Here is a 27,265-nt window from a genome sequence, read left to right on the forward strand (position 1 = left end):
TTTCATTAAAAATATGCAAATTTATATTGTTGTTTTTTTTATATTTTAGTTTTTTTCATATCTATCTATTCACAAAATATATATATTATACTTGTCATATTCGGTATACGGTTAAATAAGAAATAGGGGGGGAATGGGCTGCTTTGCCTTAAAATGCCCGGGCCTATTTTTGGTCCCAGTCCGGCCCTGAGCAGCAGTCTAAAGACATCACCGCAATTGATTGATTGATTGATTGACACCCCCTGCGAATCTGCAGGGGGCGCCGTTGCACCAGCAGCTGCTGGTGCAATGCTGAATACGGAGAGCGTATTGCTCTCCCCATTCAGCGAGATCTGTCGGACCTGATCTGCACTGTCGGATCAGGTCCGACAGACCTTTGTTAAACAGTCCCCAAAGAGGCCCATTTATCAAGCTCCAAATGGAGCTTGAGGGCCCGTGATGGTGGACATAACTGCTAACCTTGGAAGTTTGGTGATTTTTAGCCTATTGTGTTAAATAAAGTTTAGAGTATTTTTTAACTTTCCTGGTTCCAAGGCTTTTCCTTTTTTCCTTTTTGCTTTATGGACTACGAGGAGTCCTTCCCTTGCCCTGGACTCAGATTCCCCTGACTTCGGCTACTTATCCGCTTGGATCCAGCGATGTAGCACTACAGTGAAGCAGCCCCCCTATTCACCAGTACCCACAATGCCCATTTGAATACGTCATACCCGGAAGAGACAACGCACACAGACAGCAAGGACGAAAGCGTGAGGCTGTTATCCACACCGGAGCTGTGGTTTCCTTGACACTAGTGAAAGCCTTTTGGAGTCTGTCGTGTCCTGGTTCCTTGTGAGAGGTAGAGCTGCAGTAGCAGGCGGGTGAGTTATTTTTGCCCTTCCGCATGGTGGATGCTACTGAGCTTAGACGTATCTTGTTGGGGCTACAGCATTATTCATTTGCACTGGTGTTAGGTTCTACACAAGGGGCTTGTGCTTATCCTGGTATACCCTATGAAATGGGGAACCGTTTGTATTACTTATCACACGTACTGGACACGTACTGGTTGGCTTTTATTGAAAGGAATTGTTCTCTTTTTTGTCATTTAATTTATAGCTCTCACTACAGTGGTTTCAAGATGCTTAATTTTAAAGGATTAGTAAAGTCAACTTCAAAATCTCTGTTTTTAACTTGCACCACGTTTACAGAACATAAATTAATAAATGTGAACTCAAATCTTTTTAAAAACGAAGCTTCTAAGTACTTTAAAGCTATATTTCTTGTATCAGTGTGACGTCTCAATTGCCAGCCTACCAAAAAAGGGCTGTCCTACTAATGGATTATTTAATATTAGCATAAATTAACTCCCACCAACACATGCACATTTGTAATACATATCTCACGCATGGGCACGGCAATACATGAAGACTTTTGCCAGGTCTTCTGAAAATGTTCCCACATGCAAACTTATTTACAATACTTGTATATCTAGGGGAGATTCCTTAATACTTATATTTGATACATTGCCTCTCTCACTCTTCACTCATTCATGTTAATGCTGCACCTCTGGCTCCAACTCGGGACTAACTGCGGTCATGTGACCACTACAGCAGTGACGTCAGGCAGGGAACTCCGGATTGGAATGTGCATGCGAGTATTGCCTATAAGAGTGCATACGTGGCCTGTTAATAGCTACCCGGAACTGCTGGGAAAGGAAGATCTCTGTTTGCCCAACGTGATTGGCTAAAGCAAATTAGCCTCATGGTGGGTTTGGAAATCCACCCACTTTTGAGTCAAAATAGCAGGGAAACTGAAAAAGTAGCGCAACGCAAGGTATTTGACAAAGATTTTATTATTAGCTATCCTGTATAATAGGATTAAGATATTTTTTTAACTTACTATCCCTTTAAGCTGACCAGTGTTTATAACAGGCAGAGATCTATGAAGGGCGCTTGAAGGCACATGCCTACTCTGCCTAATTATAAATCCGGACCTGTGTTTAGGTGATATTTTCTTGTCTGCTATTTATTGTAACACTGAATGACATTCAAATGATTAAGCATATGGGTATTATGTCCTTTTAATCAATATTAAGGTTAAACAAAAACTTAATGGCTAAAATGGTGCTGCTCATGCAAAGACTGGATGTATGGTTAATGTAGCTTTAAGTTGGCTAACCCTACAAACTGAAGTATAGGTAAAGCAGACACAAGATAAGTCTACAGAGCACATTTTTCCCAGAGAGTGGTATATTTTGTCTGATCCTCCCCATACAGGCAGAGCAGTCAGTTCTCCTTACCTTGGAACATGCTATGTAACCTTAGAAAGCACAATCACTTTAAAGGGACATGAAACCCAATTTTATTCTTTCATGATTTAGAAAGAGCATGTCATTTTAAACAACTTTCTAATTTACTTCTATTATCTAATTTGCTTCATTATCTTGATATCACTTGCTGAAAAGCATATCTAGATATGCTCAGTAGCTGCTGATTGGTTGCTGCACATAGAGGCCTTGTGTGATTGGCTCACACATGTGCATTGCTATTTCTTCAACAAAGGATATCTAAAGAATTGAGCAAATTAGATAATAGAAGTAAATTGAAAAGTTGTTTAAAATTGCATGCCCTATCTGAATCATGAAAGTTTAATTTTGACTAGACTGTCCCTTTAAGATAGCTTCCTCCCTTATATCCCCAGCTGGAAGATAATGATTTGTTAAAAATACGTTTGGGACAGGATTGGCAGCTTTCAATTTTGATCATCATATTATTATAAATGACAAAACGCTTTAATAAACCTCAGACTGAGATTGTAACATGGAAAATATAATGTCAAGTCTACGCTGTCTCTTCGATTACAAGATATTACAACACTTCAGATGCAGTACTCTGACTTCTAGGTCATAGATAATGTTTTTCTGGTGAGCACTGCTGTCAGTTCTGAGTAATAAACAAAAATATAAGCCAGCAAACATGGAACTTTAAGAGCTTGGAAAATTCAATTGCTCTCCCCTAGCACACAAGCAGCCTCTCAGACTTCAGAAATTGTGTTTAATAAAAGGTTTGATGACAAAAGGATCAGAAACGGGCGGCTCGGAGTGAGCACCTGGGGGCTCCTTGCGATGCGTCGGCTGTCTCTTAATGATTTATCTACATGTGTTTCAGTAAACAGCCACTGACCTTGCAGCTAGGTGGGTGGAATGATTGACAGCTCAGAGGATGCATCTTCAAAGCAGAGAGGGGCTGTTAGGTGCCCCCCTCCCCACAGCATTAGTATAACGCAAAAGATTATTCAGCCAAATCCTGACGTCTTTAAAACTCATTATTATATGTGGTTTTAACTATGAAAGAGAAGCAGCAAGGATATTATGTAGTGTGCTGCAAGAGAAAGGCATTCATCATGCAGATGTTCCCACATTTACCAAAAATACACTATTGGCAAAGCAGAATGAGAAAGACAATGTACAAATGTAAGAACTGCTGTATAGAACATTGTATAGAGAAAAACAAAAACATGAGGAATGTTTCAGCATTGTAGTTTCCACAATATTACTGCCCACTTCAAGAGATTATGTACTGTAGAATTGGTTTCTACTTAAAGGGACGTTAAACACTAAATAAATGCTAGCTAGAATTATGCATTCAATTATGCCGTTGTAACTTAGTTACCTTCTCTACTGTGACCAATTAGGGACAGTTATAAATAGGTCACTAGAGTGTGCAGCCAATGGCTGTGTGGAATATAACAGTGTTCTGCACTTCTATTTAAAACAGGAACTAAAAAGCTCCCAATTTCAGAATGGAATTACAGGAAAAGGGGACCAAATAATGTATAGTGCAGAGTTTTTTTTATATACATGCTTTCTCATTTTATATTACCATCTCAAAGTGTTTAATGTCTCTTTAATGTGTTTTCAATTACTTGTTATACCAGCTTTAGAATTTGAAATGTATGTGAAATTATTAATTTAGGTATATTTTGTATATGAAATAGCTGTGAAACCACAACCCAATACAGGGCTAGATTACGAGTGGAGTACTAACTGTTGTGTAAGAGTGATAACAGGTTTTCGTGCGCAATCAATATTTACGCCAGCTTGCATAAAAGGGTAGGGGAAGAAAAATAAAGTTACATGAAACACAACATACATACACTTAAAAGTACAGTTACACTCATATAAACACTATCTGATAAAAAAATAGTTTAAAAATAATAAAAAAAAAAGTTATACGGGCTCAAAGATATATGGTATAAGGTGTTGAAGGAATATTGGCAACTAGCTGAACCCATCTAGTTAGCTAATCACAAGAGACAAATGTGTGCAGGTACCTATCATGTCCCTTTAACAAAGAGGTTAAACTCGAAGACGTTTAAGAAGCCACTTGGGACCCACAAGTACTGCAACTACCAAGCAGGTAGGGAGGAAATCAGGAGTGTCAGTGTCACATTCACCTTCTATTTGTGAACAGCATTACTTACAATACTTATCTCTGTAGCCTCTACAATTTCACCAGCCTCTGCTAAACGTGTGTCTTATACAGCCAGTTCACCAAAGCTCACATATCGATCTGTTATCCACTGAATTAAAGGGATAGTAAAGTCCAAATTAAATTTTAATGATTCGGATAGGTCATGTCATTTTAAACAAAGTTCTAATTAATTTTATCATCGAATTTGCTTTGTTCTCTTGGTATTCTTAGTTGAAAGCTAAACATAGGCAGGCTCATATGCTAATTTATAAGCCCTTGAAGGCCCCCTCTTATCTGAATGCATTTGACAGTTTTCCACAACTAGAGGGCGTTAGTTCATGTGTTTCATATAAATAACATTGTGCTCATGCACGTGGAGTTATTTAAGAGTCAGCACTAATTGCCTGAAATGCAAGTCTGTCAAATGATCTGAGATGAGCGGGCCGTCTGCAGAAGCTTAGATACAAGGTAATTACAGAGATAAAAGTATATTTCTATAACAGTGTTGTTTATGCAAAACTGGGGAATGATAAACAAAGGGATTTTCTATCTTTTTAAGCAATAACATTTTTGGTGTTTACTATCCCTTTAAATGATGAGTAAATAACATGGAAACTGGTGAAGCTGGACAGACTGGTAATGATATTACACACAGAAGTCACTCCATGTGAATGCCCCATAGGCAGCTGTCTACTTTAATTATTAACTTATCCATCTGTCAACATTAAACATACACACAACAACATTAAAAAATAATCTTATGCATGATGTGTTGTCCGATAGCTAAAGGATACAAAAAAAAAAACAGTTGCTCATACTGCACTGACAGATCTTTAGTGAATGTTAACTTATATTGGGTAATGATGTCATATATATAGGTTTGTGTTTCAAGAGAAGTCTACAAAATGGAGATAAATAACTTAAATTTATGTTTAGCAAGGTGTGTAAAGTGAACTTTAATAAAAAGTCTCTATAAAATTACAAAGAATTTGAGGTAATTTAAAGGGACAGTAATCACTGGAATATATATATATATATATATATATATATATATTATATATATATATATATATATATATATATATATATATATATACTGTATATATATATATATATATATATATATATATATATATACTGTATATATATATATATATATATATATATAATTATTTATTATTATTATTATTATTATTATTAAAACAATTTATAGTATTTTTTATTTATTTTGCCCCCATTTCCAGTAATTTTAGTTTGAAAACCCAGTTTTCCATTACGTAGAAGTGCAGTAATTATTTTGCTAACATAGTGACAGTGTCTAGCCTTGAGTACTCCAGTAACAAGTCCAGACTAAGTCAATTGGTGAGTGGGGTATGGCTATTAAACAACATTTCCAGCAAACAAGACTTTATTGCATTCAAAACATTTTCAAATTCACCCACTGTGCTAATTTATTGCATTGTATAATTATCTTGTAATTACATGATTTTTACTTTCCCTTTTACACCAGATTTTTAATCCCTTAAAGACACAGATGTACCCTGTATGTCACATGCCCTTAGCACGGTTTGTTAGCCCTGTAATAGCATGGGTCTCACTGACGGGGGCAATACAAGCTATTACTACATGGCTACCTCCCTATTTGGAAAAAGCACGGTCTTACCCTGTACGTCACCTGTCATTAGGGCGTTAATTTGACTATAATATGGGTTTACTATCAAAGGAAGTGTCCCATGTTCTCAAAAAAGTAATTTCCTTTACTATAACTCATTGAATTATACAGACATGGTAGAATGATCCTTATTGTGCAGGTTGTGGGTATATAATGCCCTCTGTTGATAAAGAGATACTACCTATCTTTAACTAGATCAACAGACATCATACACCTAATTACACAAAATTTAAATAAATTAATGGTTTTTAGCATTTCCTATAATGTATCCTTGAGCACAGATGTTCAGGCTACATAACCTTCTGTAGAGATAATTTAATATATTTGTTTTTATACAAACTCTAGAGGAAGGATTATATAGCAACATCTCTATCATTGCAGATGATACTAAATTGTATAAGGAGATTAGGTCACAGCAAGAAATAATTGCTCTGCAAGGGGATTTTAAAAAAGCTATATGAATGGACTAGTAAACGGCAAATGAGATTTAACAATGATAAATAATTTTACATTTTGGAAGGGAAAAAAAGTATTCTACTTAATACTAAAATGGGACAAAACTTGACAAAAGAAAAGTGGAAAATAATTAAGTGGGTTTTTTGTAGACAACAAATAAAAAGCAGTACTCAATGCCAGGGCGCAGCTTCCAAGGTAAACATGATATTAGTATGAATGCAAGAGAAGAAAACAGAGGCCCCTATTTATCAACCCGTCAACTTACTTGCATTCGCCGGCACCAATACGCTCGCCTAAGTCCGCCTAACATCGCTGCCGCGGACCTGAATACGTTCTCCAAAGTTACCAAAAAAGCTGTCAAAAAGCCGCGCACCAAGTACGGGGCAATGAGCAGCGGACTGTTGTTAACTAACAGTCATCGATCTCGCTGCTCTTCATTTTTTTCCCAGCTTTATTGGTATACTGTCACTAAACACCCACACTATACTAAACTGCTTTACCCCATCCCGGTGCTCATGGACCCCGCTGCAACTAAATAAAGTTATTAACCCCTAAACTGTCGCTCCCGGAGCCCACCGCCACCTACATTATACTTATTAACCCCTAATCTGCCGCCCTCTACACTGACGCCACCTACATTATGTTATTAACCCCTAATCTGCCCCCCTACACTGCCGCCACCTACATAACACTTATTAACCCCTAATCTGCCGACCCCAATGTCGCCACCACTATATTAAATTTATTAACCCCTAAACCTAAGTCTAACACTAACACCCCCTAACTTAAATCTAATTTAAATAAATATACACCCTGTTCCAAATTATTATGCAAATTCTATTTCAGTGTCACAAAGATTAAAAAAATTTTTTTTCAGTTTAACTGATCACTGAAAACAATCTCGGACACCTGTGATAATTAGATTGCCAGGTGAGCCCATTAAAGGAAAAACTACTAAAGGAGGGTGTTCCACATTATTAAGCAGAGCACCATTTTCAAGCAATATAGGGAAGAAAAAGGATCTCTCTGCTGCCGAAAAGAGTGAAATAGTTCAATGCCTAGGACGAGGTATGAAAACATTAGATATTTCACGAAAACTTAAGCGTGATCATCGCACTATTAAGAGATTTGTGGCTGATTCAGAGCACAGACGGGTTTGTGCAGATAAAGGCACATTGAGGAAGATTTCTGCTAGATCCATGCATCGGATCAAGAGATCAGCTTCTAAAATACTATTACATAGCAGCAAACAGATATTTGAAGCTGCTGGTGCCTCTGGAGTCCCACGGACATCAAGGTGTAGAGTCTTCCAGGGTCTTGCAACTGTGCATAAACCTTCCATTCGGCCACCACTAACAAATGCTCACAAGCAGAAACGGCTGGATTGGGCAGAAAAAAACATGAAGACTAATTTTTAAACAGTCCTGTTCACTGATGAGTGTCGTGCAACCCTGGATGGTCAAGATGGATGGAGTAGTGGATGGTTGGTGGACGGCCACCCTGTTCCAACAAGGCTGTGATGTCAGCAAGGCGGTGGTGTAGTCATGTTTTGGGCCGAAATCATGGGAAGAGAGTTGGTCAGCCCCTTTATGGTCCCCGAAGGTGTAAAGATAACCTCTGCAAAGTATGTGGAGTTCCTGACTGACCACTTCCCTGGTACAGAAGGAATAACTATGCTTTCCATAATAAAATCATCTTCATGCATGATAATGCACCATCTCATGCTGCAAAGAATACCTCTGCATCAATGGCTGCTATGGAGATAAAAGGAGAGAAAGTCATGGTGTGGCCTCCATCCTCCCCTGACCTCAATCCTATTGAGAACCTTTGGAGCATCCTCAAGCAAAAGATCTATGAGGGTAGGAGGCAATTTACATTCAAACAGCAGTTGGGGGAGGCTATTCTGACATTTTGCAAACAAATTCAAGCAGAAACTGTCCAAAAACTCACAAGTTCAATGGATGCAAGACTTGTGAAGCTGCTATCAAATAAGGGGTCCTATGGTAAAATGTAACGTGACCTGTTAAAATGTTTAAAAAGTTAAAATGTTGTTCAAAGTTTGATTGAAATAGCTTTTGATTTCAGTAAATATGCTGCAAACACAACAAATGACAATTTTCAGTTCTTTACAACCTATAAAGTGTTTTGAAACTTACTGTGCGTAATAATTTGGAACAGTGCATTGTAAGTTTTTTATTTTGAAAAAAAAAAATTCTGTTATCATTAGGAGGTTTGTTCAATAAAATTTGAATTGTACTCTTAATAGTTGATAACATGAGAATTATGCTGACTGTTGTTTACATCAATTATTTAGGTAAATGAGAAAGATATCATTGGCATAATAATTTGGAACAGGGTGTAAATAAAATTCCTATCATTAACTAAATTATTCCTATTTAAAACTAAATACTTACCTATAAAATAAACCCTAAGCTCGCTACAATATAACTAATAGTTACATTGTAGCTATCTTAGGGTTTATTTCTATTTTACAGGCAAGTTTGTATTTATTTTAACTAGGTAGCATAGTTATTAAATAGTTATAAACTATTTAATAACTACCTAGCTAAAATAAATACAAAAGTACTTGTAAAATAAAACCTAACCTAAGTTACAATAACACCTAACACTACACTATAATTAAATACCATTAAATAAATTACATACAATTAACTAAATTATATACGATTATCTAAAGTACGAAAACAAGCAGACACTAAATTACAGAAAATAATAAACAAATTACAGAAATTGAAACTAATTACACCTTATCTAATAGCCCTATCAAAATAAAAAAGCCCCCCCCCCCAAAATAAAAAAAAACCCTAGCCTAAACTAAACTACCAATAGCCCTTAAAAGGGCCTTTTGCGGGGCATTGCCCCAAAGTAATCAGCTTTTTTACCTGTAAAAAAAAAATACAAACAGCCCCCCTAACAGTAAAACCCACCACCCACACAACCAACCCCCCCAAAAAAATACTAACTAAAAAAAACAAAGCTCCCAATTGCCCTGAAAAGGGCATTTGGATGGGCATTGCCCTTAAAAGGGCCGTTAGCTCTTTTGCAGGCCCAAAGCCCTAACCTAAAAATAAAACCCACCCAATATACCCTTAAAAAACCTAACACTAACCCCCTGAAGATCGTCTTACGGGTAGACGTCTTCATCCAAGCCGGGCAGAAGTGGTCCTCCAGACGGGCAGAAGTCTTCATCCAAGCCGGGCAGAAGTAGTCCTCCAGACGGCAGAAGTCTTCATCCAGACAGCATCTTCTATCTTCATCCATCCGGCGCGGAGCGGGTCCATCTTCAAGACACCCTTCGGCCGATGACTACCCGATGAATGAAGGTTCCTTTAAGTGACATCATCCAAGATGGCGTCCCTTTGATTCCGATTGGCTGATAGAATTCTATCAGCCAATCGGAATTAAGGTAGAAAAAATCCTATTGGCTGATGTAATCAGGCAATAGGATTGAACTTCAATCCTATTGGCTGATTGGAACAGCCAATAGGATTGAGCTTGCATTATATTGGCTGTTCCAATCAGCCAATAGGATTGAAGTTCAATCCTATTGCCTGATTGCATCAGCCAATAGGATTTTTTCACTTCTGTCCATCTGGAGGACCACTTCTGCCCGGCTTGGATGAAGATGTCTCCCGGTAAGTCGATCTTCAGGGGGTTAGTGTTAGGTTTTTTTAAGGTTGTATTGGGTGGGTTTTATTCTTAGGTTAGGGCTTTGGGTCTGCAAAAGAGCTAACTGCCCTTTTAAGGGCAATGCCCATCCAAATGCCCTTTTCAGAACAATGGGGAGCTTAGGTTTTTTTAGTTAGTATTTTTAAGGGGAGGTTAATTGTGTGGGTGGTGGGTTTTACTGTTGGGGGGGTTGTTTGTGTTTTTTTTACAGGTAAAAGAGCTAATTACTTTGGGGAAATGACCCCCAAAAGGCCCTTTTAATGGCTATTGGTAGTTTAGTTTAGGCTAGGGTTTTTTATTTTTTTATTTTGGGGGGCTTTTATTATGTTGATAGGGCTATTAGATTAGGTGTATTTAGTTGAAATATCTGATAATTTGTTTATTATTTTATGTAATTTAGTGGGGGGGGTTGTACTTTAGATAATTGTATATAATTTAGTTAATTGTATGTAATTTATTTAATTGTCTTTAATTGTAGTCTAGTGTTAGGTGTTATTGTAACTTAGGTTAGGTTTTATTTTACAGGTACTTTTGTATTTATTTTAGCTAGGTAGTTATTAAATAGTTAATAACTATTTAATAACTATTCTACCTAGTTAAAATAAATACAAACTTGCCTGTAAAATAAAAATAAACCCTAAGCTAGATACAATGTAACTATTAGTTATATTGCAGCTAGTTTATGGTTTATTTTATAGGTAAGTACTTAGTTTTAAATAGGATAATTTAGTTAATGATAGGAATTTTATTTATATTTATTTATATTAGATTTAAGTTAGGGGGTGTTAGGGCTAGACTTAGGTTTAGGGGTTAATAAATTTAATATAGTGACAGCGATGTTGCAGACGGGCAGAAGTCTTCATCCATGCCGGGCAGAAGTGGTCCTCCAGATGACAGAAGTCTTCATCCAGACGGCATCTTCTATCTTCATCCATTCGGCGCGGAGCAGGTCCATCTTCAAGACATCCGACGCGGAGCATCCTCTTCGGCCGACGACTACCCGACGAATGAAGGAACAGCGATTTTAAGCAACTTTCCAATTTACTCCTAGGGGTATATTTATCAATATGCGAGCGGACATGATACGAAATAGCGTATCTTGTCCGCATCACATCGATAAACATAGATAAATGCAGACAGTATATGCTGTCAGCATTTATCATTGCACCAGCAGTTCTGGTGAACTGCTGGTGCAATGCTGCCCCCTGCAGATTCGCAGCCAATTGGCCACTAGCAGGGGGTGTCAATCAACCCGATCATATTCGATCTGGTTGATTTCTGTCCGCCGCCTCAGAGCAGGTGGACAAGTTATGGAGCAGCAGTTTTTAGACCTCTGCTTCATAACTTCTGTTTTCAGTAAGCCTGAAGGCTCGCCGGAAACAAGGGGCATTAATTTGATAAATATGCCCCCTATTATCAATTTTTCTTCATTCTCTTGCTATCTTTATTTAAAAAGCAGGAATGTAAAGCTAAGAAGCCAGCCCATTTTAGGTTCAGCACCTGGGTAGCACTTGCTGATTGGTAGCTACATTTAGGGTTTAGTGTCCCTTTAAGTTTGTTACTCTAGAAAAGGGGGTATGAGAGATATGATTACTTCATGTAAATGGTCCTTACAGAGATTTGGTATGATTGATGTTTCTTTGAAGGTCTAGTTTTAAATGTAATAACAAGCAAACTATGGAACTCTGCCTGACAGGGGTAGTCACTACTCACTTCCAATACAAAAGATATCTTATAAAAGTGAGTGGCTGTATTAAATAGGTAGACATGTATTTCTGTCAGTTGACCTAGCAGGTTTTTTATATTTTTTTATTACACACAGAGAATATCTATATGAATATATTTATATATATATATATATATAAATATCTATTTAAAATAAAAAACAATTTCCCTGCATGTAAAGAACATTGGAATGTGAAATATTAATAACTCCTGTCAGGTAGAGCACTGTGGGTTTAATTTGGTGTCAGTTAATGCAAGAGTGATAAGTGTTATTTTTTTTTCTTCTGTGCTCTCAATTGAATTCTATGAGAAGAATAAGTTAGCGTGGACGGTCTTTCATTAAAGAGTATCAACTTTCACTCGCGCACAAAGTGTTTACTTTCAACCTGTAATACGATTGTTAACCCGCGCACGCTAAATAATGTGCCACTTGTAATCTGGCCCAAAGGGGCCGATTTATGAATGTCCACCACCATATCGATAAATGCTGACAGCATACGCTGCACTTAAGATTGCTGAGCATTTTGGACGCTTATCATTGCACAAGCATTTCGGTCGCTAGCAGGGGGTGTCATATCCGATCGGAATTATTGCTGTCTGCTGCCTCTGAGGTGGCGGACGAGTGAAGGAGCAGTGGTCTTAGGAACGTTGCTTCTTAACTCTTGTTTCCGGAGAGCCTTAAGGCTCGCACGAAACTGCAGCATACGCTGCATAGTAAATTAGCGCCTAAGTCTGCTAAAAGAGATTGCACCCTGAATGGCACTGTCCTCATAAACAAGAAAGGAAGTTTTTCTAGCTTTTGTTCTATCTCAATTGAGTGTGTCTCTCTATTTTCTTTTTTGTGTATGCAAATTACTTTTGGATCACGCTAAGAGTAAAAGGGAAAGCAAGATGTTGACTCCTTGCACACATGCCCTAGAGAGATGCAACTGCACCTCACTGAAGAGACCCAAAAGGAAAAAAAAAACTTATATTTGTGGTTTGTTGTTTTCTCTTCTTTAGAAGAAATTCATCTGGTATTTTGGGGCTGGACTGTCATTTGGCTAGATCAGACTGATATGTCACAGGATATTTATCCTCTGTGAATGGTCTAGTGTGCAAAAAGGGACTATACCTTAGTGGCACTGACCTTCTGGATAAGCATGGAAGTGTTTCTAGATATTGATCTTACTAGATTTTTTTTTGTGTTTGTGTGTCTATGTATATATATATATATATATATATATATATATATATATATATATATATTAGATAGACACAAAGGCATACAGATAGAAAGCTACTATTTTTATAATTGTTGTTTTCCTTCTTGCTTTGGATCCCACTGTAAGAATCTTTCCCATAACACAGCTGGACATTCAATACTCACATTAAGCTGCAGTTCATCTGTCCACTGTCCAATCAGTCTGTATCCCTGCATGCTGCCATTTGCACCCTGGTACTGGAAAATATTGTAGCGTCCCAGAGCATCCCCATTCCTATTAAACATGACAGGGGTCCCAGCACTGCCTGTATGAGAGAAAGAACCATTGTTACACAGAATCATATTACAACCAACAATAGGATATCACCGCTTATGAAAAGTTGTTGATGAAAAATGCAATCTACAAGTTTAACCTCTTAAGTGCAGATGACGACATGTTGTCATCATTCACACAATGCTTTTAGTGAGAGTGACAACCATGTGCCGTCATTACTGGGGGTGCTTTCAGAGATCATTGCAGCTCCCCTGCACTTTCACCTCATGCCTGGTGGTCTAGTGGCCCGGCAATCCGGGGATACCAGTGACATCACCACGACCATGCGTGGTGTGTTTTGGGAATAGATCAGAACTTTTTCTCTAACAATTTTGAAAGGGACAGAAAAAATAAACACAACGGGGCCTATTTATGTAAGTGCGAGCGGACATGATACGATGTAGCGCATCATGTCCACTGCACATCGATAAATGCCGACAGCATACGCTGACAGCATTAATCATTAAACCAGCAGTTCTTGTAAACTACTGGTGCAATGCCGCCCACTACAGATTCATGGCCAATCGGGTGCTAGCAGTAGGGGTCAATCCACCCAATCGTATTCGATCGGGTCGATTTCTGTCCACTGCCTCAGAGCAGGCGGACAAGTTATGGAGCAGTGGTCTTCATAACTTCTGTTTCCAGTGAGGCTGAAGGCTCGCACGGAAACAGGGACATCAAGCTCCATACAGAGCTTGATAACTCGGCCCCAATGAAACTGCCATGGTTCAAAAATGTACAATTTTTATAAAAACTTTTATAATTTATTTTTGTTATAAAACTTATCCCCTTGAGAACATACTTAGGTATGCTCAGGAGCATGTGTGTCTCTTGAGCACTTTATGGCATTAGTGTTTACAACAATGGAGTTGACATTTTTTAATCAAAGGATAACAAAAAGCAAGATGCATTTTTCACATTAGGAGAAAATTGTAAAGACTGCTGTCTAAATCCTGAAAGTTTATTTTTCACTTCTGTGTTTCTTTGGAACAAAGAAACAATTAAAATGGGAGAAAAACTAAATACATTTTCAGGTATATTTAAGCAAGTCTTGAAATTTCTAAATTTGCTGCTAAATTGCTAAATAATTAGTGCTGCTTTTCCTTGACAGTGGACGTAAGCAGCAAGACATGAAACCTTGTCCGTGTTTTAACTAGAAGGGCCCTGTGTGCCTCCAGCTCACAATAGCATCCAAATTACCAAAATTAACTCAATTATACTTTATAGGAAATGGAGAGAATTATTAAAGAAATCACCGGCCAGTTTAAAAGAGAAATAATGGTCCTTGTGGCTGCGGGCTTCTCAGCAAGTACAGCTATAAAAACGCAAAGGTTGGATGGCAGCCAGGTGGCGCGGAGGAAAAGGCCACACTAAATATGTAATGTGAAAAGCGTAGGTGGTTAGATAGAATAGATATTAGTAGGGACACGGAAAGGAAACATCAAGGAAGGGATAGCAGAAATCCATAAAAAAGAGAGAAAAGGAGGAGAACTTGAGGCAAAGCAAATACAGGTAAATGTGAACCAATGAAGATGGAGGGAAAATGCTTAACATAGATAGAAAGGATTTTTTAAACCCTTAAAGGGATACTAAACCCACATTTTTACTTTTATGATTCAGATAGAGCATGTAATTTTAAGCAGCTTTCTAATTTACTCCTATTATCAATTTTACTTCATTCTCTTGGTATCTTTATTTGAAATAGCAGAAATGAAATCTTAGGAGCCTGCTCAATTTTGGCTCAGCACCCTGGATAGCACTTGCTGATTGATACCTTTAGCCACCAATCAGCAGGCACTACCCAGGTGCTGAACCTTAGCTTTCATTCCTGCTTTTCAAATAAAGATACCAAAAGAACGAAAGAAAAATGATAATAGGTGTAAATTAGAAAGTTGCTTAAAATTGCATGCTCTATCCGAAACATGAAAGAAAAAAATTGGGTTCAATATCCCTTTAACAACAGCCGACATACCCTGTACAATGGCTGTTGTTTTCATACTATGGTGTTAAATAGGATGGCTCTTGCTGACAGCAGAGAGATTTTAAATAGATAGCGTGAAGCATGTCGTATTAGCTGACTATTACAGGAATGAAAACCTATTAAGAACATGCAGAGTTCAGGGAATGTATGTGTCGTTAAGGGATTAAAGAGACAATGAGGCCCATTTATCAAGCTCCGAATGGAGCTTGAGGGTCCGTGTTTCTGGCGAGTCTTCAGACTCGCCAGAAACACAAGTTATGGAGCAGCGGTCTAAAGACTGCTGCTCCATAACCCTGTCCGCCTTCTCTGAGCAGGCGGACAGGAATTGCCACAATTCAACCCGAACGAGTACGATCGGGTTGATTGACACGTCCGTTCTGGCGGCTTATTGGCCGCGAGTCTACAGGGGGCAGTGTTGCACCAGCAGCTCTTGTGAGCTGCTGGTGCAATGCTGAATACGGAGAGCGTATTGCTCTCCACATTCAGCGAGGTCTTGCGGACCTGATCCGCACTTTCGGATCAGGTCCGCAAGACCTTTGATACATAGCCCCCATTGTAGAGAAAATATTACTTTTTAATCATTAAATAATAATTAAATTTAAAATGTTACTCGCCACTTCTGATCCTACCCACTAACTCCCACACCACACCCACTACTCCACTACCCTTTGCATATGTTTAGTCATTGTGACATTTTAATATTTGTTATTTTATACCATAACAAATTAAATAATGCTACATACAGCAATAGATTAACTTAAATAAGTGCATAGCAGTTTAGCAACATCAACTTGGTGGTTCTGGGTAGGACAACAGCTTGATAGAAATAGGAGTTGTTGAACTGAGAGAGTGGAGAAAGTGAGTGCTGACAGTCATGGAAGGTCATAGCAGACTTGGAGATTTTCTTTAAATAATTATCATCTCTTCCTTCTATCTCTTAACTATCTTTCTCCCCTCCCTCCTCTCTTCAATCTCTCTTACCCTCTCCCTTATCTCTCAGGCCACGTCTTCTCTTTACACTCTTTGTTTCGCTTCTTTCATATCTTTTTACTCTATTTTTTTTTACTCAACTCTCTCGTAAAGGTAACTTCTACACTTTTCCTCTCCAATTTCTCACTCTCTCTGCCCCAGTTTACCCTCTCAGAAGTAACAGTCTAAGCACTAATGGTGTTCCTACAGCCCTAGAGGAATTTTCTAAGATATATAATATATTTAGCACATAGCCCAAAATGTGTGTTTGTCAATGCAGCAGTAGGAGTGTACATTTTGATTCAAAATTCACTCACTAACTTTCACTCGCCAATGGCTAGTAAAGAGTGAAAATTTTGAGCCCTGCAGTAAGCTCTTCAGCCTCACTGGAGGGAATGGAACTAACACAATTTTAGATACACAGTAAGCTCACCAGCCTCAGTGGAGGGAATGGAACTGGCACAATTTTAGATACACAGTAAGCTCTCCAACGTCCCTGGAGGGAATGGAACTAGCACAATTTTAGATACACAGTAGGCTCTACAGTCTCATTGGAGAGAATGGAACTAGCAAAATTGTAGATACAAAGTGAGCTTTCCAGCCTTACTGGAGGGAATGGAACTAGCACAATTTTAGATACACAGTAAGCTCTCCAGCTTCACTGGAGGGAATGGAACTAGAACAATTTTAAACAGTACATATAATGAGATGTGGTTTTATTTTCTTTGATTAAACATTTTATAGCAGATGACATTTTGAGTTTAAATTGGTATTGAAATTAACAAGAAAGATCTGTCAGTTGTCTGATTTAATGGTTACATGCAATGACACTTGTTGGGAAGATTCAATAAATAAAAAAAATATAACGTCACATATAAAAGGAGAATTCTTCAACTTCCGGTATAGGATAAAAAACTCAAAGTATTATTGGTGAATCTAATTTAAACTATAGGCTCAAGATCTTATGGTATGTCCCCCTGGTTCAGGTTTTAATTGGTACCTAAGTATGTAGAACATTTTTTAGTCTACACCTCTCCATGTATAACTTATAATCAGGTAGGAATAAATAATGGATGTATATGGACTTCTGATATATAACTCCTTTTGTGATGCTTTAAAAACACATGGCTCTTGTTGCTTGTTCCCTGTTTGATTTGTGGTTATGATGTTATTAAAATAACTAGTGCAATAGCTTAAACTTTTTGGACATTCCATTGGCTCTCACCATTGAAGCTGACATTGCGAATGTATTTAAGAAGTTTCCTTCCACCAGCATGTTCCATTTCTGGGCAGAGTCCAGAGGATCCAGGACACAGGTCCTTGTTCATGTTGTGTAGGGCATGAGCCATGGCATATACTGCATCTACCACAAACTGGACCCTTCCATCTTGTTCATAATGCGAGTCCTGCCCGATACGTTCCTGTCCTGCAAGAAAAACAAGTCTATGAGACCTATCATAAAGACAGAGAGCTACTGTAGAAATGCAGACTAAACCCATGTCCAACAGAAAGACTTCTATTTACAATACTAATATTTAATGCATGCCAGTGAATTATTGTTCGTTATTTTAGTAAAGGGGCATGGAACCCAAAATTCTTCTATCATGAACCAGAAAGGGAGTACAATTTTAAATAACTTTCCATTTTACTTCTATTAACTAATTTGTTTCGTTCTTTTGGTATGCTTTGTTGAATAATCAGCAGCAATGCACAACTAGGAGCTAGCTGAATGCATTGGGAGAGCCAATAAAATGAGGCATATACAGTATGTGCAGCAACCGATTAGCAGCTACTGGGCAAGATTACATATGCGACATCGCCTGCAAAAGCCGGCGACTCCGGTTTTTACAAGGATTTGGTATCACACATATGGCGCCGCATATAAATGCGGCGTGTATATTTCGACCCGTCGCCCGCAATTTTTACTCCCATAAGCTAACATAGAACTGCGTCGCAAATTGATATCACATATTCAGCGCAGGGACTTACGCGGGCAAAAATGTGGAAATTTTACTCCATTTTCACCTCGCCACACATAGGCAGATGCAGCAAGCCTTATGCTGAAAATGTGAGCACTGTAACTCCTGTACCTGCCTGAAAATATAAACTAACACCTAACGCATGCGCAATATCTATCTACCTGTCAACCGCAATCCCCCACCGCAATAGCTAATAAAGTATATTAACCCACATCGCAATAAACCTAATAAATGTATTAACCCCTAATCTGCCATTAACCCACACAACGCAATAATCCTAATAAATCTATTAACCCGTAATCCACTAAACCCCTGCAACGCAAATAGCTTATTAAATTACCAAGCCCCCTAACTTAACACCCCCTTAAATTAACCCCAATTATCTAAATTAAAAAATACTAAGTTACAATTAAAATAAAAAGCTAACATTACTTAAAAATAAAAAAAACTAAGATTAAACTGATCTAAGTTTACAAAAAATAAAAAAGTCTAACATTACATAAAATAATAAACCAAATTATCAAAAATTTAAAAATTAAACTTAATCCCTATGAAAATAAAAAGACCCCCCAAAATAAAAACACCCTACTACCAATAGCCCTTAAAAGGGTCTTTTGTAGGGCATTGCCCTAAGTTAAACAGCTCTTTTACCTTAAAAAAATACTAAGCCCCCCCCTCTAACAGTAAACCCCCCCACCCACCAAACCACCCAAAATAAAAAAAATTAACACTAAAAATTCAGAAACTACTCATTGCCCCTAAAGGGGATTTTGTATGGGCATTGCCCTTAAATGGGCATTCAGCTATTTCACTGCCCTTAAAAGGGCATTCAGCTCTTTTAAGAGTACCCAATAAATCCCTAATCTAAAAAAAAAAAAACCCCCCAAAAAAAAAAAAATCCTAAATCTAACCCCTAAATGTTTACTCACCGTTCCTGAAGTCCGGCGGAGAAGTTCTGTTCCAGGCGGTAAAGTCTTCTTCCAAGTGGCCGACATCTTCTTCCAAGTGGGGACCACTTCCTTTTTCATCCAGGACCAAGCCGACGCAGAGCAGAGATGAGCGCGGAGCAGGACCGGCGACTGCGGAGCCATGGAGCGTAGAGGATCCTCTTCGTACAATCGCTGCCTTACCCTCAATAGTGAATTCAAGGTACGCGTTTAAATATGGCGCCCCTTGCATTCCCATTGGCTGATTTGATTCTTCAAATTCAAATCAGCCAATGGCGACTCCAGAAATTTGTATTTACGCTAATTTCTGGACTTCGCTAGTTTATCCAATTTACGGCGGCGCGTATATGTGTTACCCCAATGTGCAAGGTGAAATTACGGGCGGCACGGGTTTCAGCAGTTACACTGAAGCTTGCGCCACATATATAATCTCGCCCCCTAAGTCTACCTAATTATCCTTTTCAACAAAAGGATATCAAGAGAACAAAACAAATTAGATAATAGAAGTAAATTGGAAAGTTGTTTAAAACAACATGCTCTCTGAGTAATGAAAGAGAAAAACGTGGGTTTTATGTCCCTTTAAAGAAATGTATTAATATGCAAATGTCAGTTTCTTATAGCTACATTTAGCTTTTCCAAAAAGTCTCCTCTTCTGAGTTTCTTTCATCTATACTTTTATCTTTCTATGTCCCATTTTTTGAAAAGTCTCATTTGGCCTAGGTCCAGTAAGAGCTTGGCTGAAATTTCGTCCATGAACTAACAGACCATGAAAATCTCTGTAATGCTGTTTACTCAGCACTCGTTTTCTTCAAAGTGTCATCTATTTCTGTACACAGCAAATAACATCAGATGGTATTGAACAGTTTTGTATGAGTCTGTGAAAAGCACAAGGTGCACATAACAAATTGTGCTAGGAAAAAGCTTGGGGTTGGTTGCCTATGGAGTTTTAATGTGCATAACACCATATCTATGCAAATACTATGTCTGTATTAATGTTACATTTTTATCCATAAGAAATGTTTGAAGATATTGTTCCATAACTGTATAATGAAAAGTATAAAACTGGCTAAATATCTTTGCAAGTGACATACAAATGGGCAGGTGTTTTGGATACAGGGCACACACAGTACAGATGCAACTGGTTGGCTTGGCAGGTAACATACTTCAGCTTAAAATCTTGGATTGAAGAATGAGATTAGATGCTTAATCAGGTGTTTGGATAGCTACAGAGGTAAGCTAAATTACAATTTAAAGGGACAGTCTACTGCAGAATGTTTATTGTTTAAAAAGATAGATAATCCCTCTATTACCCAGTGCCCAGTTTTGCATAACCATTACTGTTATATTAATACACTTTTAACTCTGTGATTACCTTGTATCTAAGCCTCTGCAGACTGCCCTCTTATCTCAGTCCATTTGACAGACATGCATTTTAGCCAATTAGTGCGGACTCATAAAAACTTCACGGGAGTGAGCACAACGTTATCTGTATGGCACACATGAATTAGCGCTGTCTAGCTGGGAAAAATGCACTGAGGTAAGAGGCAACCTTCAAGGGCTTAGAAATTAGCATATGAGCCTAACTAGGATTCGCTTTCAACAAAGAATACAAAGTAAATTGGATGATAAAAGTAGATAATTGTATGAAATTGCATGCCCTATCTGAATCATGAAGGTATCATTTTGACTAGACTGTCCCTTTAAACCACTGCAACTGAGATGCTACAAGTGAGATTCACAAGATTTGATATTTGTTCAGATGAGTATATCAGGTTAGATGGCTGTAAAGGTGCAAACCGCAGCAAAAACTCTGCATTTAGGCCCCTAGCAAAGTATTAGAAGAAATTGGTGTGTTTTCATTTATTTACCAGTTAAGATAAGATACAGGACCAGAGTTATGGACACAAGTGAATTAGGTGCTGCCTGTCTTATTTAATCAGCATATGATAGTGAAATCATCATTGCATATTTATGTACAATTGTAAGCCCTCAGGGGCCAATTTATCATGGCCCGAATGGGGCCAAATACCCCTGTTTCCATTGCTCCTTAACTCATCTGCCGCCTCTGAGACTGTGGACATCAATCCAGAAAAAAAACCTGTTCTTACATACTTCATCTAAACTCAACAGAGAATAACTAAAACTGAGATGGAATATCTTTGGAATATTTTTGAATATATTTTTTGTATGTAACTATGCCATATATATATATATACGACTCTAAGCATATATACATTAATATTGCCTATATGAAAAATATTTGTAAATATTGCACTTTATAAATAACAAACAATCAGGTAGATTACGAGTTGTGCATTTGTGTTTTAACGCTGAAAAAATGGTAATTTCAGCGTTAAAACAGCAACGCAGCCATTACGAGTCTTGTCGGTATAGCTGTACGGCAAGCCTTTTAGCCTGTAACGCAACGTCAGTCCTGCACTTGAAAAACGTACATTTTTTTCATGGGATTCCCATAGAGCTGCCATTAAGAGTTTTGCAGTGAGGCTAAAAAGCTTGGGTTACACCCTATAACAACAAGTTCCGTAACCGCCATCTGAGAGCAGTAGTTATGAGTTTTATGCAACAAAACTGTTACATAAAACTCATAACTAAAGTGTTACAAAGTACACTAACACCCATAAACTATCTATTAACCCCTAAACAGAGGCCCTCCCATATCGCAGCCACTAATACAATTTATTAATCCCTATTCCACAACTCCCCCACAATGTCGTCACTATACTAAAGTTATTAACACCTATTCCCCCGCACCCCAACATTGCCCACACTATAATAAATATATTAACCCCTATTCCGCCGCTCCCCAACATCGCCGTCACTAAATAAAGTTATTAACCCCTAAACCTCTGGCCTCCCACATCACTACCACTAAATAAACCTATTAACCCCAAAACCTCCAGCCCCCCACATCTCCAAAAACTAAATTAAACTATTAACCCCTAAACCTAACAACCCCCTACTTTCAAATTAAAATTACAAGATCCCTATCTTAAAAAAAAAAATTTACCTGTGAAATTAAAAAAAAAACTGAGTTTAAACTATAAATTAAACTAACATTACTAACCCTATCAAAAAAATTAAATCTACAATTACAAAAAATAAAAAATACTAAATTACAAAAAATAAAAAAATACTAAAGTACAAAAAATAACAAACACTAAATTATGAAAATTAACAAACAAAATTATCCAAAATAAAAAATTACACCTAATCTAATAGCCCTATCAAAATGAAAGCCCCCAAAATAAAAGCACCCCTTAGCCTACAATAAACTACCAATAGCCCTTAAAATGGCCTTTTGTAGGGCATTTCCCTAAATAAATCAGCTCTTTTTCCTGAATAAAAATACAGACCCCCCAACAGTAAAACCCACCACTCAACTAAACCCCCAAAATAAAAAAAAACCTAATCTACCCATTGCCCTGAAAAGGGCATTTGTATGGGCATTCAACTCTTTTTTTTGCCCATAAAAGGGCGTGCAGCTCTTTTAAGAAATGCCCAAACCCTAATCTAAAAAAACCCCCCACCCCAAAAAACCTTAAAAAAACCTAACACTAACCCCTCTTTAGGTACTCACAGTTGCTGAAGTCCTGCTTGAACGATCTTCATCCCGGTGGCTCCATCTTCATCCATCATGGGACCGGCATCTTCTTCATCAATGCAGAGGCGGAGTGGTCGATGCGTAGAGTGGTCGATGCGCAGAGGTCCAGGCGGAGATCCAAGTGAAGGTCCAGGCGGAAGTCGATCTGACGTGGAGGTCCTCTTCATGCGATCGTCCGCCGCACACGGAGGATTCAAATGCAAGGTACCCCTTTTATACTGGGGGTACCATTGCATTCCTATTAGCTGAAAATTTTAAATCAGCCAATAAGAATTAGGGCTTTAGGGCTGCTAAAATCCTATTGGCTATTCAAATCAGCCAATAGGATTTAAGCAGCTCTCATTCCTATTGGCTGATTTTTTTTATTTTTAGAATAGCCATTTTTTCTTTTAAATGGGCAGCAAAAGAGCTGAATGAGGTGTTTTTTTTTAAAGGGTATTAGAATAGGAATAATTTTTATTGTTTTGGATATTTTTGTTTGTTGTTTTTTGTAATGTTAGGTTTTAGTGTAAGGCAGCTTAGGTTTTATTTCACAGGTAAGTTTGTATTTATTTTAACTAGGTAGTTAGTAAATAGTTATTTACTATTTACTAACTAGTCTACCTAGTTAAAATACATACAAACCTACCTGTGAAATAAAAATAAAACCTAAGCTAGCTAAAATATAACTATTATTTTATTTCACAGGTAAGTATGTATTTAGTTTTAAACAGGTATTATTTAGTTAATAATTGTAACTTTAATTTAGTAGCTCTATTTTAATTATGTTAATGTTAGGGGGTGTTAGGTTTAGGTTTAGGGTTACGGTTAGGTTTAGGGTTAGGTTTAGGGTTATGGTCAGGTTTAGGGGTTAATATAGTTTAATTTAGGTTGTTGCAATGTGGGGGGCTGGCGGTTTAGGGGTTAATAGGTTTATTTAGTGGTAGTGATGTGGGAGGCCAGAGGTTTAGGGGTTAATAACTTTATTTAGTGGCAGCGATGTTGGGGAGTGGCAGAATAGGGGCTAATATCTTTATTATAGTGTGGGCGATGTTGGGGTGCAGGGGAATAGGGGTTAATAACTTTAGTATAGTGGCGGCGATATTGGGAGCGGCAGATTAGGGGTTAATATATATATAATTATGCTAGGGTGTTTAAACATAACTTTTTTTCCCCCATAGACATCAATGGGGTTGCGTTACAGAGCTTTTCATTCCGCACTTCAGGTGTTAGTTTTTTTTCTAACACTCTCTCCCCATTGATGTCTATGGGGAAAGCGTGCACGAGCACGTCAAAGCAGCGCTTGTATTTTGTGCGGTATGGAGCTCAATACAACCATATCGCACGCACAAGCCGTTTTATCTATAACTCGTAATGGCAGCGATATGGAGGGTAAAATAACTTTAGCCTCTATAGCGCAAAACTTGTAATCTAGGTAAATGTGTTTGTATAACAAAAAGCAGTTTATGACTACTTGTTAAATGTGCTTTTCCAGACATCTTAACATGTCTTGCATAGATAACAGCTGTTTTCTTAACATCAAAGGACTTTGAATATGGTATAACAGAAGAACTTCAAGCATTATTAATGTTGGATCAGGTTTAATGACATCAAACATGATTATTGGATCCCCTGCACAAATAATTAAGGAACAAGAAGACATTAAATCAAATTGTCCCAGAAGTATAATGAAATGGATCACATTGAATTCAATCAATTGTCACATTTGTTGTGCAACAACAATCAATTAATTGAAATCAATTGAAATCAGGATACAACTATCACGCTGGATATAAATTCCCCACTATTGCCTATAGGTGTATGCTTGAAAAAGGCTGAAACCACAGCCGAAACGCGTTGCAATACACCTAATGAGAATACTCAGTTCTTTGTTGCCATAGAGCAGACTTCCATTTGTCACGTGAGTGCAAGAGAACTGCTGAGACCACAGCAACCGCATCTCACATTGAAGGAGAGGCTCCAATATTGGCTGTCTACAACAACATCACAGAACGTGGACATCAGGTAGCATACGGCACTTGGATCATATTGTGCTAAGCCTGCCATCAGAGACCGGGACATCTATAAATACTTATTAAGGTCAGAGTGCACATTACACAAGTACTACAGGGTCATTGCAGACAGTTAAGCACGCTCACTTTGTTTGTGACCTTCGTCTTTGAGGATACAATCTTCTCCTTGCTAATTATACTCTACTTGTCCCTACATATGAAGCACTTGGCTACACTTTGAACTTTTCGGAACATTTCCGACTACCCCATATGCATCAAATTGGTCTGCATGGCTGTTGTTTCAGAAGATGATGCACAAGAAAGCCTGCAAACAGTTTGCTGAAGACAAGCAGACTAAGGACATGGATTACTGGAACCATGTCCTGAGACCAAGATAAACTTATTTGGTTCAGATGGTGTCAAGCGTATGAGGCGGCAACCATGTGAGGAATACAAAGACAAGTGTGTCTTGCCTACAGTAGAGCATGGTGGTGGGAGTGTCATGGTCTGGGCATGCATGAGTGCTGCTTGCACTGGGGAGCTACAATTCATTGAGGGAACATGCACTGTGACATACTGAAGCAGTACATGATTCCCTCCCTTCGGATACTGGGCCGCAGGGCAGTATTCCAACATGATAACAACCCCAAACACACCTCTAAGACGACCACTGCCTTGCTAAAGAAGCTGAGGGTAAAGGTAATGGACTGGCCAAGCATGTCTCCAGACCTAAACCCTATTGAGCATCAAACGGAAGGTGGGGGAGCGCAAGGTCTCTAACATCCACCAGCTCTGTGATGTCGTCATGGAGGAGTGGAAGAGGACTCCAGTGGAAACATGTGAAGCTCTGGTAACCCAGAGAGTTAAAGCAGTGCTGGAAAATAATGGTGACCACACAAAATATTGACACTTTGGGCCCAATTTGGACATTTCCACTTAGGGGTGTACTCACTTTTGTTGCCAACAGTTTAGACATTAATGACTGTATGTTGAGTTATTTTGAAGGGACAGCAAATTTACACTGGTATACAGGCTGTACACTCACTACTTTGCATTGTAGCAAAGTGTCATTTCTTCAGTGTTGTCACATGAAAAGATATAATAAAATATTTACAAAACTGTGAGGGGTGTACTCACTTTTGTGAGATACTGTATATATATTTTAGACCAAATAAATCTATATTTTTATCTCACACATTATACTTTCATTGTCTGTGTACATCCAACATGTAGGATCTTGGCATAATAGCCTCCCATATACCATCCACATAGTTTGTAGTAGCTTTGCATAGCACTTTCTTTACCTATCCACCTAATGAGATCCACCAGCCTGGTAGCAGCACTAAAGAAAGTGCATCCACCTCTACCAGCTACCGCATCACTACCAGCAAGTTCCAGCAGAAAACCACAGGCCTCACACTCCGGTCCGGATACCGGCCACAAATTTAGTCCCTGGTTTGGGCCTAGCACGGATTGTCACTTGGAAGCTGATAAGCCTGCAAAGCCTGTATCTGATACAGCACGACCCCACTAAGGTCTACCCTTGCTACACCCAATTTAGACTTTTTATCCTGCAACTAAACTCCAGTTTTCTGAGCAAGAAGGGATAAACCCCTCTCACAGCACCAACTCTCTACCACTCTCTTCTGGAGCATACAATAAACTCTTATTCTCTCCTGAAGCCTGATCCTCTACCCCAAATCCTCTTAAATTGGCTCCAATACCATTGCAGTCATTCCTGTTAATTAACTAGGCCCAATACACTAAACAGCCTGAGGCCCTGTCTGACACAAGGACCAGCCTGCAACTCTGTTCAACCAAGCTATCTCTTAAGAAGCTTACAGTAAGACTAAGGGGCTGATTTATCAAGGGCGGAATGGCCCCTAAAGCCCCTGTTTCCACACAAGCCTTAAGGCTCGCCGGAAACAGTAGTTATGAAGCAGCGGTCTTGAGACCGCTGCTCCATAACTTGTCTGCTGCCTCTGAGGCTGCGGTCTTCAATCCGCCCGATCCTATACGATCGGACTGATTGACACTCCCGGCTATCGGCCAATTGGCCACGAATCTGCATGGGGCGGCATTGCACAAGCAGTTCACAAAAACTGTTTCTGCAATGATAAATGTTGACAGTGTATGCTGTCGGCATTCATCGATGTCTGTCGGACATGATCCACTGAGCAGATCATGTCGGACAGAACGATGATAAATCGGACCCAAAATATTGCAAAAGATGCAAACAATAAATTATCTACAGTAGTAGCCAAGTAA

General features: G+C 38.4%; 1 protein-coding gene across 1 annotated transcript in view; it reads right to left on the reverse strand.

Annotated features, from left to right (window-relative positions):
- The window catches only part of GRM7 (glutamate metabotropic receptor 7), a 759,363-nt gene that overhangs the window by 282,246 nt on the left and 449,852 nt on the right, over nt 1–27,265 (reverse strand). The window contains exons 6-7 of the mRNA XM_053689364.1: nt 17,684–17,884; nt 13,361–13,500 (exon numbers count right to left, since the gene is read on the reverse strand). Of these exons, the coding sequence (XP_053545339.1) occupies nt 13,361–13,500; nt 17,684–17,884 (341 nt within the window). The remainder of the gene's footprint in view (nt 1–13,360; nt 13,501–17,683; nt 17,885–27,265) is intronic.

The sequence above is a fragment of the Bombina bombina genome, chromosome 7 (assembly GCF_027579735.1).
Source record: "Bombina bombina isolate aBomBom1 chromosome 7, aBomBom1.pri, whole genome shotgun sequence".
Lineage (NCBI taxonomy): Eukaryota > Metazoa > Chordata > Amphibia > Anura > Bombinatoridae > Bombina > Bombina bombina.